At 47.0% G+C, this 13809-nt stretch overlaps 1 protein-coding gene across 1 annotated transcript in view; it reads left to right on the forward strand.

The window, feature by feature from the left end:
• The window catches only part of LOC119930427 (two pore calcium channel protein 1-like), a 94446-nt gene that overhangs the window by 43103 nt on the left and 37534 nt on the right, over positions 1 to 13809 (forward strand). Inside the window, exon 8 of the mRNA XM_038748758.1 lies at positions 1007 to 1133. Within this exon, the coding sequence (XP_038604686.1) occupies positions 1007 to 1133 (127 nt within the window). The remainder of the gene's footprint in view (positions 1 to 1006; positions 1134 to 13809) is intronic.

Consider the following 13809-nt stretch of genomic DNA (forward strand, 5'->3'; position numbering starts at 1 on the left):
TCATCATCATCATCATCAATCGTATTTATTGAGTGCTTACTGTGTGCAGAGCACTGTACTAAGCGCTTGGGAAGTACAAGTTGGCAACATATAGAGACAGTTCCTACCCAATAGTGGGCTCACAGTCTAAAAGGGGGAGACAGAGAACAAAACCAAACATACTATCAAAATAAAATAAATAGAATAGATATGTACAAGTAAAATAAATAAATTTGTCCCCCTGTCCATCCCCCATCTTACCTTCTTCCCTTCCCCACAGCACCTGTATATATGTATATATGTTTGTACATATTTATTACTCTATTTATTTTACTTGTACATATCTATTCTATTTTATTTTGTTAGTATGTTTGGTTTTGTTCTCTGTCTCCCCCTTTTAGACTGTGAGCCCACTGTTGGGTAGGGACTGTCTCTATATGCTGCCAACTTGGACTTCCCAAGCGCTTAGTACAGTGCTCTGCACACAGTAAGCGCTCAATAAATACAATTGATTGATTGATTCTTATGACTGGCTGTTAGGACCGAAACAGGGGACCACAAATTCTCTCCCTTCCCAAGATGGACTGTGGTGAAGTCACATGGAGGAGAGCCTTGTTTGTTTATTTTATTGGTTTTTATTAAGGACTGATGTGCCAGGAACTGTTCTAAGTGCTGGGATAGATATAAACTCATCCATTTGGATGCAGTCCGTGGCCCACATGGGTCTCACAGTCTTAATCCCCATTTTACTGATGAGGGAACTGAGGCCGAGAGAAGTGAAGTGAGTAGCCCAAGATCCCAACTCGATCCTAGACTGTGAGCCCGTTGTTGGGTAGGGACCGTCTCTCTATGTTGCCGACTTGTACTTCCCAAGCGCTTAGTACAGTGCTCTGCACACTTTAAGCGCTCAATAAATACGACTGAATGAATGTGGATGCTGATGTGAGAGTGGAATGTGACCATTTGGAGGCTACTCCTAAGCCGTCGGTCGTAAAGTAACCGAACTCCAATTTATTTTCCTCCTTAGGATGCCCGCATATGACTTAAATTGGTGGTTTTCCATCTTTTTCATAATCTACGTTGTAATCAACACCTACATCTTCATGTCTGTTTTCTTAGCTGTGGTCTACAACAATTACAGGAAGCATTTAAAGGTAATGTGTCTGGCAGAAGTGGGGGAGATGGGGAGGGTGGAAAGGGGAAGGGTTGGAAAGGAGAAGGAGAGGGAAGGAATTACGGCCCAGGCTTGATTTAGAATTCCCAGTGCTCTCATATTATAACCAGTTTTCCTGCTAGTATGGTGCAAAAAAAAAAAAAAAGGTACTCAAGCTACACTGATGTTAGGTTTTCTGAGTCTGTAAGAGATGCCATGAAAGCTCAGTATCCACTTGCAGATTCAAGTGACAAATGTGACTAATTGATGTGTGGGTTATCTCCAACTGGATCACTTTAAGTACTCTGTTGATTATGACATTTGGTAAGTGTTTAGTATGCGTCAGACACATTCTAAGCCCTGGGGTAATCAGGTGAGACACAGTGCTGTCCCACATGTGGCTCACAGTCTCTAAGTAGGAGAGAGAGCAGATATTAAATCCCCTTTTGACAGTTGAAGAAACTGAGGCACAGAGAAGTGAAGTGGGGAAGCAGCGTGGCTCCGTGGAAAGAGCACAGGCTTTGGAGTCCTTCTAGACTGTGAGCCCACTGTTGGGTAGGGACCCGTCTCCATATATTGCCAACTTGTACTTCCCAAGCGCTTAGTACAGTGCTCTGCATACAGTAAGCGCTCGATAAATACGATTGAATAAATGAATGGTGTCAGAGGTCATCAGTTCATTCATTCATTCATTCAATCGTATTTATCGAGCGCTTACTGTGTGCAGAGCACTGTACTAAGCGCTTGGGAAGTACAAGTTGGCTGCAAATAGTTGCCAGTTCAAATCCCGGCTCCACCACTTGTCAGCTGTGTGACTTTGGGCAAGGCACTTAACTTCTCTGGGCCTCAGTTACCTCATCTGTAAAATGGGGATTAATAATAATAATAATAATAATGGCATTTATTAAGCATGCACTATGGGTAATGCACTGTTCTAAGCGCTGGGGAGGATACACGGTGATCAGGTTGTCCCACGAGGGGCTCCCAGTCTTCATCCCCATTTTCCAGATGAGGTAACTGAGGCCCAGAGAAGTGAAGTGACTTGCCCAAAGTCACCCAGCTGACAACTGGCGGAGTCGGGATTTGAACCCACGACCTCCGACTCCAAAGCCCGGGCTCTTTCCACTGGCTGATTAAGACTGTGAGCCCCAGGTGGGACAACCTGATCACCTTATAACCTCCCCAGCACTTAGAACAGTGCTTTGCACGTAGTAAGCGCTTAATAAATGCCATCCAGAAAAAAAAGGGAATCGCCCAAGGCCAAGCAGCGGGTAAGTGATGGAGCCAAGAATAGAGCCAGGCCTTTTGACTTTCGGGTCCGTGCTCCTTCCGACAGGACACGCTGCTTCCCGTCTCTGGCTTGGAGGTGGTTCAGTGGAGGTAATGGGGGAGTCTGGGGCGGGAGATGGGGCAGGGGCAAGTCGAGACGGGGTGAGAGAGAATGGGAATGGGAAGAGAAGGGAAGCAGGAAGACCCTGACCTTTCCACCATCAGGGCAACGTGTGGAGAGAGGAGAAACCCACCTGGCCCTGGGGTGGGGAGAGTCCAGCTAGCGGGGGAACTTAGTTCAGTGCTGTGCACACAGGGAGCGCTCAATAAAAACGATTGAATGAATGAATGAAGGAAGACAAGGTGATCAGTTGTCCCACGTGGGGCTCACAGGCTTAATCCCCATTTTCCAGATGAGGGAACTGGGGAAATGCCTTCTGTGGGCCCAGCGGCAACACTGACGGAGAGGGGCGGGGGTTGGAGACCACGACGGTTGTCTTGTCATACTCCAAAGAATGTAATAATAATGATGGCCTTTGTTAAGCGCTTACTCTGTGTGAAGCAGTGTTCTAAGCGCTGGGGAGGATACTGTGAGCCCACTGTTGGGTAGGGACAGTCTCTATTTGTTGCCAAATTGTACTTCCCAAGTGCTTAGTACAGTGCTCTGCACACAGTAAGCACTCAATAAATACGATTGAATGAACGAATGAATATGTTGCCAACTTGTACTTCCCAAGCACTTAGTACAGTGCTGTGCACACAGTAAGTGCTCAATAAATACGATTGAATGAATGAATATGTTGCCAACTTGTACTTCCCAAGCCCTTAGTACAGAGCTCTGCACTCCGTAAGCGCTCAATAAATACGATTGAATGAACGAATGAATATGTTGCCAACTTGTACTTCCCAAGCGCTTAGTACAGTGCTCTGCACACAGTAAGCGCTCAACAAAAACGATTGAATGAATGAATGAATACAAGGTGATCAGTTGTCCCATGTGGGGCTCACAGGCTTAATCCCCATTTTCCAGATGAGGGAACTGAAGCACAGAGAAGTGAAGTGACCTGTCCAAAGTCACACAGCTGATAAACAGCGGAGCCGGGTTTTGAGCCATGACCTCTGACTCCCAAGCCCGGGCTCTTTCCACTGAGCCTCCCTGCTTCTCTACCCTGCATCCACATATGCCGAAAAGAACAGTGGACACTACACTTCACCGTCAACTGTGAAAAATATATCTTTAGAGACGGATGGACTCTTACTGGTAAAGAGTACATAGAATTCAAATAATTAGCTCTCCAAAGAAACTTTTGTTTCTTCCTCTCATTCATTCAGTCGTATTTATTGAGCGCTTACTGTGTGCAGAGCGCTGTACTAAGCGCTTGGAAAGTACAATTCGGCAACAGAGAGAGACAATCCCTACCTAACAACGGGCTCACACTCCACTGGGTAGGTGGTTCTGGGAAACCTTGGCTTGTGGAGGGAAAGTCGGGGGGTGGTAACAGAGCCCCCAAGGTTTATCAATCAATCAATCGTATTTATTGAGCGGTTACTGTGTGCAGAGCACTGTACTAAGCGCTTGGGAAGTACAAGTTGGCAACATATAGAGACAGTCCCTACCCAACAGTGGGCTCACAGTTTAGTGGAGGGTGATTGGCTCGCTCAGCCTCTCTCTGAGACACTTTACCGGGGATGGGGGCAGCCCCTTCCCATCAGTTTTTTGCACCCATCTCCAAGATGGAGAAACAGCCTGGCCTTTTGTCAAGAGCGTTCATTCATTCAATCGTATTTATTGAGCGCTCACTGTGTGCAGAGCACTGTACTAAGCGCTTGGGAAGTACAAGTCGACAACATATAGAGACGGCCCCCACCCGACAACGGGCTCACAGTCTAGAAGCGGGGAGACAGACAACAAAACTGAACATGGAGACAGGTGTCACTGGCCTGGACATCAGAGGACCTGGGTTCTAATCCCAGATCCTCTACTTGTCTGCTGGGCAACTCACTTTTCTGTGCCTCAGTTCCCTCATCTGCAAAATGGGGATTCAGTCCCTGTTCTCCCTTCTGTTTCAACTGAGCCCCTGGTGGGGACCTGATGGTCTAATTGTCAGCTGTGTGACTTTGGACAAGTCACGTCACTTCTCTGTGCCTCAGTTCCCTCATCTGCAAAATGGGGATTCAATCCCTGTTCTCCCTTCTATTTCGACTGAGCCCGGGTGGGATCTGATGGTCTAATTGTCAGCTGTGTGACTTTGGACAAGTGACGTCACTTCTCTGTGGCTCAGTTCCCTCATCTGTAAAATGGGGATTAAGACTGTGAGCTCCTCGTGGGACAACCTGATCACCTTGTAACCTCCCCAGTGCTTAGAACAGTGCTTTGCACATAGTAAGCATTTAATTAACCAGCGCTTAGAACAGTGCTTTGCACGTAGTAAGTGCTTAACAAATGCCATCATCATTATTGTTATTATTCATTCATTCATTCAATCGTATTTATTGAGCGCTTACTGTGTGCAGAGCACTGTACTAAGCGCTTGGGAAGTCCAAGTTTTGGCAACATCTAGAGACGGTCCCTACCCAACAGCGGGCTCACAGTCTAGAAGGGGGAGACAGACAACAAAATAAACATATAAACCAAATAAAATAAATAGAATAAATATGCACAAGTAAAATAGAGTAATAAATATGTACAAACATATATACATATTCATTCATTCAATCCTTTCAACAGAATAAACTCTTTTCTGGGGCTAAAGACAAAAGGGCTTGAGTTTTCCGGCTCATACTGGGCTGTAAGGGTTTCTCCAAACCGACCTCTCCTTATCTAAAGTCGACGTCTCCGACCCACTCGACTTTGTTCATGAAAATGTACCTGAACGAGAGAAATTATTATTATTATTATTATCATTATTATTATTATTATTATTGTGTCTACCCTGGCACATAGCAAGCTCTTAACAAATCCCACAATTATGATGATGGCGTTTAAGTAGACCCTTTAAGGAAGCGCGTCAGGCTTCTCTATTTCAACCTGCGGCATCCCACAGAGAGTGATCAACAGAAGGCTCTGCCCACCTCTGAAAAACACTCACTCCCTTCCCTGTGAACGCATCCTCATTCAATCATTCATTCATTCAATCATATTTATTGAGCGCTTTACTGTGTGCAGAGCACTGTACTAAGCGCTTAGCATTCAGTCTGGTTCCCCACCCCAGCCGGCCTATCCTCTCGGCCCGCTCAGCCATATGGCTCAGTAGCTAAGTCACCTCATCTCCCCGACCTTGGTAAGATTTCCCTGTCTCTCCGAGGCTCTAGGCTGTGCATAGCACTGTACTAAGCGCTTAGCATTCAGACTGGTTCCCCACCCCAGCCGGCCTATCCTCTCGGCCCTCTCAGCCGTATGGCTCAGTAGCTAAGTCAACTCATCTCCCCGACCTTGGTAAGGTTTCCCTGTCTTTCCGAGGCTCTAGGCTGGGAACCGGGACTTTGCCATCCTCGCCTGGCAACCCCCACCCTGAAATTTCAACCTCTAATCAACGGCCATTTCCGAAACCACCCCCGGCCAGGCCATCTCAGACTTTTAGAGGGAAAGGAGGGACTTCTTCGTCAAAAAGTGACTACTTTCTCCAGCTACATTTGTTCAGCTGACTCTCCACTTTCTACTACTCTATTTATTTGTTTATTTTATTGGTACATATCTATTCTATTTTGTTAATAGGTTTTGTTTTGTTGTCTGTCTCCCCCTTCTAGACTGTGAGCCCACTGTTGGGTGGGGACTGTCTCTATATGTTGCCAACTTGGACTTCCCAAGCACTCTGTGCTCTGCATACAGTAAGCGCTCAATAAATACGATTGAATGAATGAATAGGGGGTAGATTCATTCATTCAGTCATATTTATTGAGCACTTACTGTGTGCAGAGCACTGTACTAAGCATTTGGGAGAGTACAATCCAACAGCAAACAGGCACATTCCCCACCCGGGCTTACCCAAGTCGCTCCTTCTCTAAGCTTTCTACCCAGGGTCATGCCTTGGTGCTTTACTCTTTTCAGCTGAAGGGGCAGCAATAAGAATAATAATGGCATTTGTTAAGTGCTTACTATGTGCCAAGCACTGTTCTAAGTGCTGGGGTAAATACAAGGTAAACAGGTTGGAACACAGTCCCTGTCCCACGTGGGGCTCACAGAGTTAATCCCCGTTTTCCGGATGAGGTAACTGAGGCCCAGAGAAGTGAAGTGACTTCCCCAAGGTCACACAGCAGACAAGTGGCAGAGCTGGGGTTAGAACCCAGCTCCTTCTGGCTCCCGGGCCAGTGCTGTAGCCACTGGGTCACAACTGCTTCTCGATGTAATGTCATGGCGGGAATTTGGAGTCCATTTCCAGCTTGACAGCAGTTCCAGAAATAGGTGGGTTGGGGAAACTGGTGTAAATTGAGAATTTGGAATTAGCTGGGGTGCTGGAGGAGAGTTTTACCGTGTCTCCCTCTCCCTCCCACTCCCCAAATCTCTCATGAATGCTTACTGTATGATGGACACCGTATTTGGTGCTGGCATAGATACGAGATAAGGATTGACCACAGGTGCTGGGAACCTGTGGATCGTAAGCCAGATGTGGCTCTTCTTGGTCCTCACTCTTGGCTTCAAGGCTGTCCATCCCCTGGCCCCCTCCTACCTCCCCTCCCTTCTCTCCTTCTACTGCCCAGCCCGCACCCTCCGCTCCTCCACCACTAATCTCCTCACTGTACCTCGCTCTCGCCTGTCCCGCCATCGACCCCCGGCCCACGTCCTCCCCCGGGCCTGGAATGCCCTCCCTCCGCACATCCGCCAAGCTAGTTCTCTTCCTCCCTTCAAAGCCCTACTGAGAGCTCACCTCCTCCAGGAAGCCTTCCCAGACTGAGCCCCCCTTTTCTTCTGTTCCCCCTCCCCTCCCCATCACCCCGAGTAGCTCCCTTTGTTCTATCCACCTCCTTGCCCCACAGCACTTGTGCATATATATGTACATATCTATAGTCTCCTCAAAAATCTCCAGTGGCTACCAATCAACCTATGCATCAGGCAGAAACTCCTAGCCTTCGGCTTCAAGGCTGTCCATCCCCTGGCCCCCTCCTACCTCACCTCCCTTCTGTCCTTCTCCAGCCCAGCCCGCACCCTCCGCTCCTCTGCCGCTAACCTCCTCCCTGGGCCTCGTTCTCGCCTGTCCCACCATCGACCCCCGGCCCACGTCCTCCCCCGGGCCCGGAATGCCATCCCTCCCTCTGCCCATCCGCCAAGCTAGCTCTCTTCCTCCCTTCAAGGCCCTACTGAGAGCTCACCTCCTCCAGAAGGCCTTCCCACACTGAGCCCCCTCCTTCCTCTCCCCCTCTCCATCCCCATTGTCTTACCTCCTTCCCTTCCCCACAGCACCTGTATATATGTATATATGTTTGTACATGTTTATTACTCTATTTATTTTATTTGTATATATCTATTCTATTTATTTTATTTTGTTAATATGTTTGGTTTTGTTCTCTGTCTCCCCCTTCTAGACAGTGAGCCCACTGCTGGGTAGGGATTGCCTCTATATGTTGCCAACTTGTACTTCCCAAGCGCTTAGTACAGTGCTCTGCACACAGTAAGCGCTCAATAAATATGATTGATTATTTATTTTATTAATTCATTCAATCATATTTATTGAGCACTTACTGTGTGCGGAGCACTGTACTAAGCGTTTGGGAAGTACAAGCTGGCAACATATAGAGACGGTCCCTACCCAACAGTGGGCTCATAATATATATATCTATGATTCTATTTATAATAATAATAATATTGGCATTTGTTAAATGCTTACTATGTGGAAAGCACTGTTCTAAGTGCTGGAGAGGATGCAAGGTGATCAGATTGTCCCACATAATAATAATAATGATGGCATTTGTTAAGCGCTTACTATGTGCAAAGCACTGTTCTAAGTTCTGGGGAGGATACAAGGTGATCAGGTTGTCCCACATGGGGCTACCAGTCTTAATCCCCATTTTCCAGATGAGGGAACTGAGGCCCAGAGAAGTGAAGTGACTTCCCCAAAGTCACACAGCTGAGAAGTGGCAGAGCAGGGATTTGAACCCATGACCTCTGACTCCCAAGCCTGGGCTCCTTCCATGGAGTCATGGTGCTACTGATGTCTGTTTACTTGTTGTGTTGTCTGTCTCCCCTCTTCTAAACTGTGAGCCCATTGTGGGCAGGGATTGCCTCTACTTGTTGCTGAATCCTACTTCCCAGGCCCTTAGTACAGTGATCTGCACACAGTAAGCGCTCAATAAATACGATTGAATGAATGAACGAATGGAACCCAACAGGACTCTAGCGTTACCGCCTCGCTGCCTTGGATTCATTCATTCATTCAGTCAGTCAGTCATATTTATTGAGCGCTTACTGTGTGCAGAGCACTGTACTAAGCCCTTGGGAGGTACAAGTTGGCAACATGTAGAGACAGTCCCTACCCAACAGCAGGCTCACAGTCTAGAAGGGGAAGACAGACAATAAAACAAAACGTATTAACAAAATAAAATAAATAGAATAAATATTCATTCATTCATTCATTCAATCGTATTTATTGAGCGCTTACTGTGTGCAGAGCACTGTACTAAGCGCTTGGGAAGTCCAAGTTGGCAACATCTAGAGACGGTCCCTACCCAACAGGGGGCTCACAGTCTAGAAGGGGGAGACAGAGAACAAAACAAAACATATTAGCAAAATAAAGTAAATAGAATAAACATGTACAAATAAAATAAGTAAATAGAGTAATAAATCTGTACAAACATATATACATATATACAGGCGCTGTAGGGAGGGGAAGAAGGTAAAGGCGGGGGGGATGAGGAGGGGGAGAGGAAAGAGGGGGTTCAGTCTGGGAAGGCCTCCTGGAGGAGGTGAGGCCTCCTGGAGGAGGTGATATGTACAAGTAAAATAAATAGAGTAATAAATATGTGCAAACATATATACATATACACAGGTGCTGTAGGGATGGGAAGAAGGTAAAGGTGGGGGGGATGAGGAGGGGGAGAGGAAGGAGGGGGCTCAGTCTGGGAAGGCCTCCTGGAGGAGGTGATGTATACAAGTAAAATAAATGAATAGAGTAATAAATATGTACAAACATACAGGCATGAGGGTGGCTCCATTGGTCTCGCCTCTGCCCACTGCCAGGAGCTAGGAGGAGAACTAGGAGAGCTAGAGAAGCAGTGTGGCTCAGTGGAAAGAGCCCGGGCTTTGGAGTCAGAGGTCATGGGTTCAAATCCCAGCTCCGCCACTTGTCAGCCATGTGACTTTGGGCAAGTCACTTCACTTCTCTGGGCCTCAGTTCCCTCATCTGTAAAATGGGGATGAAGACTGGGAGCCCCCCGTGGGACAACCTGATCACCTTGTAACCTCCCCAGTGCTTAGAACAGTGCTTTGCACGTAGTAAGCGCTTAACAAATACCATCGTCATCATCAACTGGCCGGGTCGCCCTGGCCCTTTGAGCCAGAAAGGGGCTGAGGGAGAGCCATGAAGACCGCTCCATGCCTCCCAGCGAGGCAAAGTTAGCCGCAGCTGCCCCTGTGCTCTCCACCTGGGCAACACGTGGGCAGGCAGTGTAGCCTAGTGGTTAGCACATTGGCATGGGAGTCAGAAGGACCTGGGTTCTAATCCCAGCCCTCCTAATAATAATAATAATAATAATAATAATGGCATTTATTAAGCACTTACTGCGTGCAAATCAATCAGTCATATTTATTGAGCACTTACTGTGTGCTGAACACTGTACTAAGTGCTTGGGAAGTACAAGTTGGCAACATATAGAGACAGTCCCTACCCAACAGTGGGCTCACAGTCTAAAAGAATAATAATAATGATAGCATTTATTAAGCGCTTACTACGTGCAAAGCACTGTTCTAAGCGTTGGGGAGTTTACAAGGTGATCAGGTTGTCCCACGGGGGGCTCACAGTCTTCATCCCCATTTTCCAGATGCGGTCACTGAGGCCCAGAGAAGTGAAGTGACTTGCCCAAAGTCACACAGCTGACAAGTGGCGGAGCTGGGTTCGAACCCCTGACCTCTGACTCCAAAGCCCGGGCTCTTTCCAATGAGCCACGCTGCTTCCTCCTTGTCTGCTGTGTGACCTTGGGCTAGTCACTTCTTCTCTGTGTCTCAGTGACTTATGTAAAATGAGACTGAGTGGGAGTCCTGTGTAGTTTCTGGACTGTGAGCCCACTGTTGGGTAGGGACCGTCTCTATATGTTGTCAATTTGGACTTCCCAAGCGCTTAGTACCGTGCTCTGCACACAGTAAGCACTCAATAAATACAATTGAATGAATGGCAGGGACTGTGTCCCATCTGATTCACCTGTGTCTACTCCAGCACTTAGTACAGCCCTTGACTCATATCAACATCAATCGTATTTATTGAGCGCTTACTGTGTGCAGAGCACTGTACCAAGCACTTGGGAAGTACAAGTTGGCAACATAAAGAGACGGTCCCTACCCAACAGTGGGCTCACAGTCTAAAAGGGGGAGACAGAGAACAAAACCAAACATACTAACAAAATAAAATAAATAGAATAGATATGTACAAGTAAAATAAATAGAGTAACAAATATGTACAAACATATATACATATATGCAGATGCTGTGGGGAAGGGAAGGAGGTAAGATGGGGGGGATGGAGAGGGGAGATGGGGGGGATGGAGAGTGCTCATAGTAAGCACTTGACAAATTCATTTAATTGTATTTATTGAGCGCTTACTGTGTGCCAGGCATTGACCCATTAAAAACCCCAACAGCAGCCAAGCCAAGATGGGCAGGGAAAAAGACCCCTCGCTCCCCATGTGCGTAAGAGGCAAGAGCTGACTCTGTGTCAGCCCTCCCACACAATGATAGAGGCCTCGGGTGGACAGGAAACTGGCTGGAAGGCCCCGGGGTGGGGGCCAAGCTCAGCCTCTGTACTGGACGCCACAAGCACTGATCGCTGGGCCGAGTCCAGAAGCTTAAAGTGACAGAGGAGGAAGAAGAAAACACCAGTTTAAGTTCCGGCTGGTGCCAGTTTGGAGGAAGAGTTTCTTCAGAATCAGCCCCACAGGCCGGGAATTCGAACCCGGCTCCCTGCCCGCCTCCTGCCCTCCCAGCTTGGCAGCTTTTTGGAGTTCGTGGAAAACCAAGGAATTGGGGGATTGCGGGAAGGGTAGGGACCAGCTGGTGAGCCAGCGGGAGGCTCTAAGACGGCGTGGGGACTCTCCCTCACCCACTGACCTCTCGCCCACATCGACTTATTGGGTGCACAGCACTGCAGTAAGAATTTTATTCAGATGACACCTGTCCGCGTATTTGGTTTTGTTGTCTTGTCTCCCCTTTCTAGACTGTGAGCCTGTTGTTGGGCAGGGACCGTCGCTGTATGTTGCCAACTTGTACTTCCCCAGCGCTTAGTACAGTGCTCTGCACATGGTAAGCACTCAATAAATACGATTGAACGAATGAATGAACCCACGAAATTTATTGAGCAGTTGTTGTGTGCACAGCACTGCAGTAAGAATTTTATTCTGATGACTTGAAACCTGTCCGCATGTTTGGTTTTGTTGTCTTGTCTTCCCTTTCTAGACTGTGAGCCTGTTGTTTGGTAGGGACCATCTCTATATGTTGCCAACTTGTACTTCCCCAGCGCTTAGTACAGTGCTCTGCACACAGTAAGCACTCAATAAATATGACTGAATGAATGAATGAACTCATGATATTTATTAAACACTGTGTGCACAGCACTGCAGTAAGAATTTTATTCTGATGATTTGACACCTGTCCACATATTTTGTTGTCCGTCTCCCCTTTCTAGACTGTGAGCCTGTTGTTGGGTAGGGACTGTCTCTGCATGTTGCCAACTTGTACTTCCCCAGTGCTTAGTCCAGTGCTCTGCACACATTAAGCACTCAATAAATATAATTGAATGAATGAATGAACCCATGATATTTATTAAGCACTTATCGTGTGCACAGCACTGCAGTAAGAATTTTATTCTCATGACTTGACACCTGTCCGCATGTTTGGTTTTGTTGTCTTGTCTCCCCTTTCTAGACTGTGAGCCTGTTGTTGGGTAGGGACCGTCTCTATATGTTGCCTACATGGACTTCCCCAGCGCTTAGTACAGTGCTCTGCACACAGAAAGCGCTCAATAAATGCGATTGAATGAATGAATGAACCCATGATATTTATTAAGCACTTATTGTGTGCACTGCACTGCAGTAAGAATGTTATTCTGATGACTTGACACCTGTCCGCATGTTTGGTTTTGTTGTCTTGTCTCCCCTTTCTAGACTGTGAGCCTGTTGTTTGGTAGGGACCATCTCTATATGTTGCCAACTTGTACTTCCCCAGCGCTTAGTACAGTGCTCTGCACACAGTAAGCGCTCAATAAATACGACTGAATGAATGAATGAACTCATGATATTTATTAAGCACTTATTGTGTGCACTGCACTGCAGTAAGAATGTTATTCTGATGACTTGACACCTGTCCGCATGTTTGGTTTTGTTGTCTTGTCTCCCCTTTCTAGACCGTGAGCCTGTTGTTGGGTAGGGACCGTCTCTATATGTTGCCAACTTGTACTTCCCAAGCGCTTAGTACAGTGCCCTGCACACAGTAAGTGCTCAATAAATATGATTGATTGATTGAATGAACCCATGATATTTACTAAGCACTTATTGTGTGCACAGCACTGCAGTAAGAATTTTATTCTGATGACTTGACACCTGTCCACATGTTTTGCTTTGTTGTCTGTCTCCCCTTTCTAGACTGTGAACCTGTTGTTGGGTAGGGACCATCTCTCTATGTTGCCAACTTGTACTTCCCAAGCGCTTAGTATAGTGCTCTGCACACAGTAAGCGCTCAATAAACATGATTGAATGAATGAATTGGCTCAGTGGAAATAGCCGGGCTTTGGAGTCAGAGGTCATGGGTTCAAATCCCAGCTCCACCGCTTGTCAGCTGTGTGACTTTGGGCAAGTCACTTCACTTCTCTGGGCCTCAGTTACCTCATCTGGAAAATGGGGATTAAGTCTGTGAGCCCCCCGTGGGACAACTTGATTACCTTGTATCTGCCCCAGCACTTAGAACAGTGCTTTGCACATAGTAAGCGCTTGATAAATGCCATTATTATTATTATTACCTCTGGTCTGGGACACACTCCCTCCCTCATATCAGACAGATAATTGCTCTCCCCCCACTTCAAAACTTTATTGAAGGCACATCTCCTCCAAGAAGCCTTCCCTGACTAATCCCTCCTTTCCTCTTCTCCCATTCCCTTCTGTGCTGCTTTACTTGCTCATTCATTCATTCATTCAATCGTGTTTATTGAGCGCTTACTGTGTGCAGAGCACTGTACTAAGCGCTTGGGAAGTCCAAGTTGGCAACATATAGAGAC

This window comes from Tachyglossus aculeatus, chromosome 1 (assembly GCF_015852505.1).
Source record: "Tachyglossus aculeatus isolate mTacAcu1 chromosome 1, mTacAcu1.pri, whole genome shotgun sequence".
Lineage (NCBI taxonomy): Eukaryota > Metazoa > Chordata > Mammalia > Monotremata > Tachyglossidae > Tachyglossus > Tachyglossus aculeatus.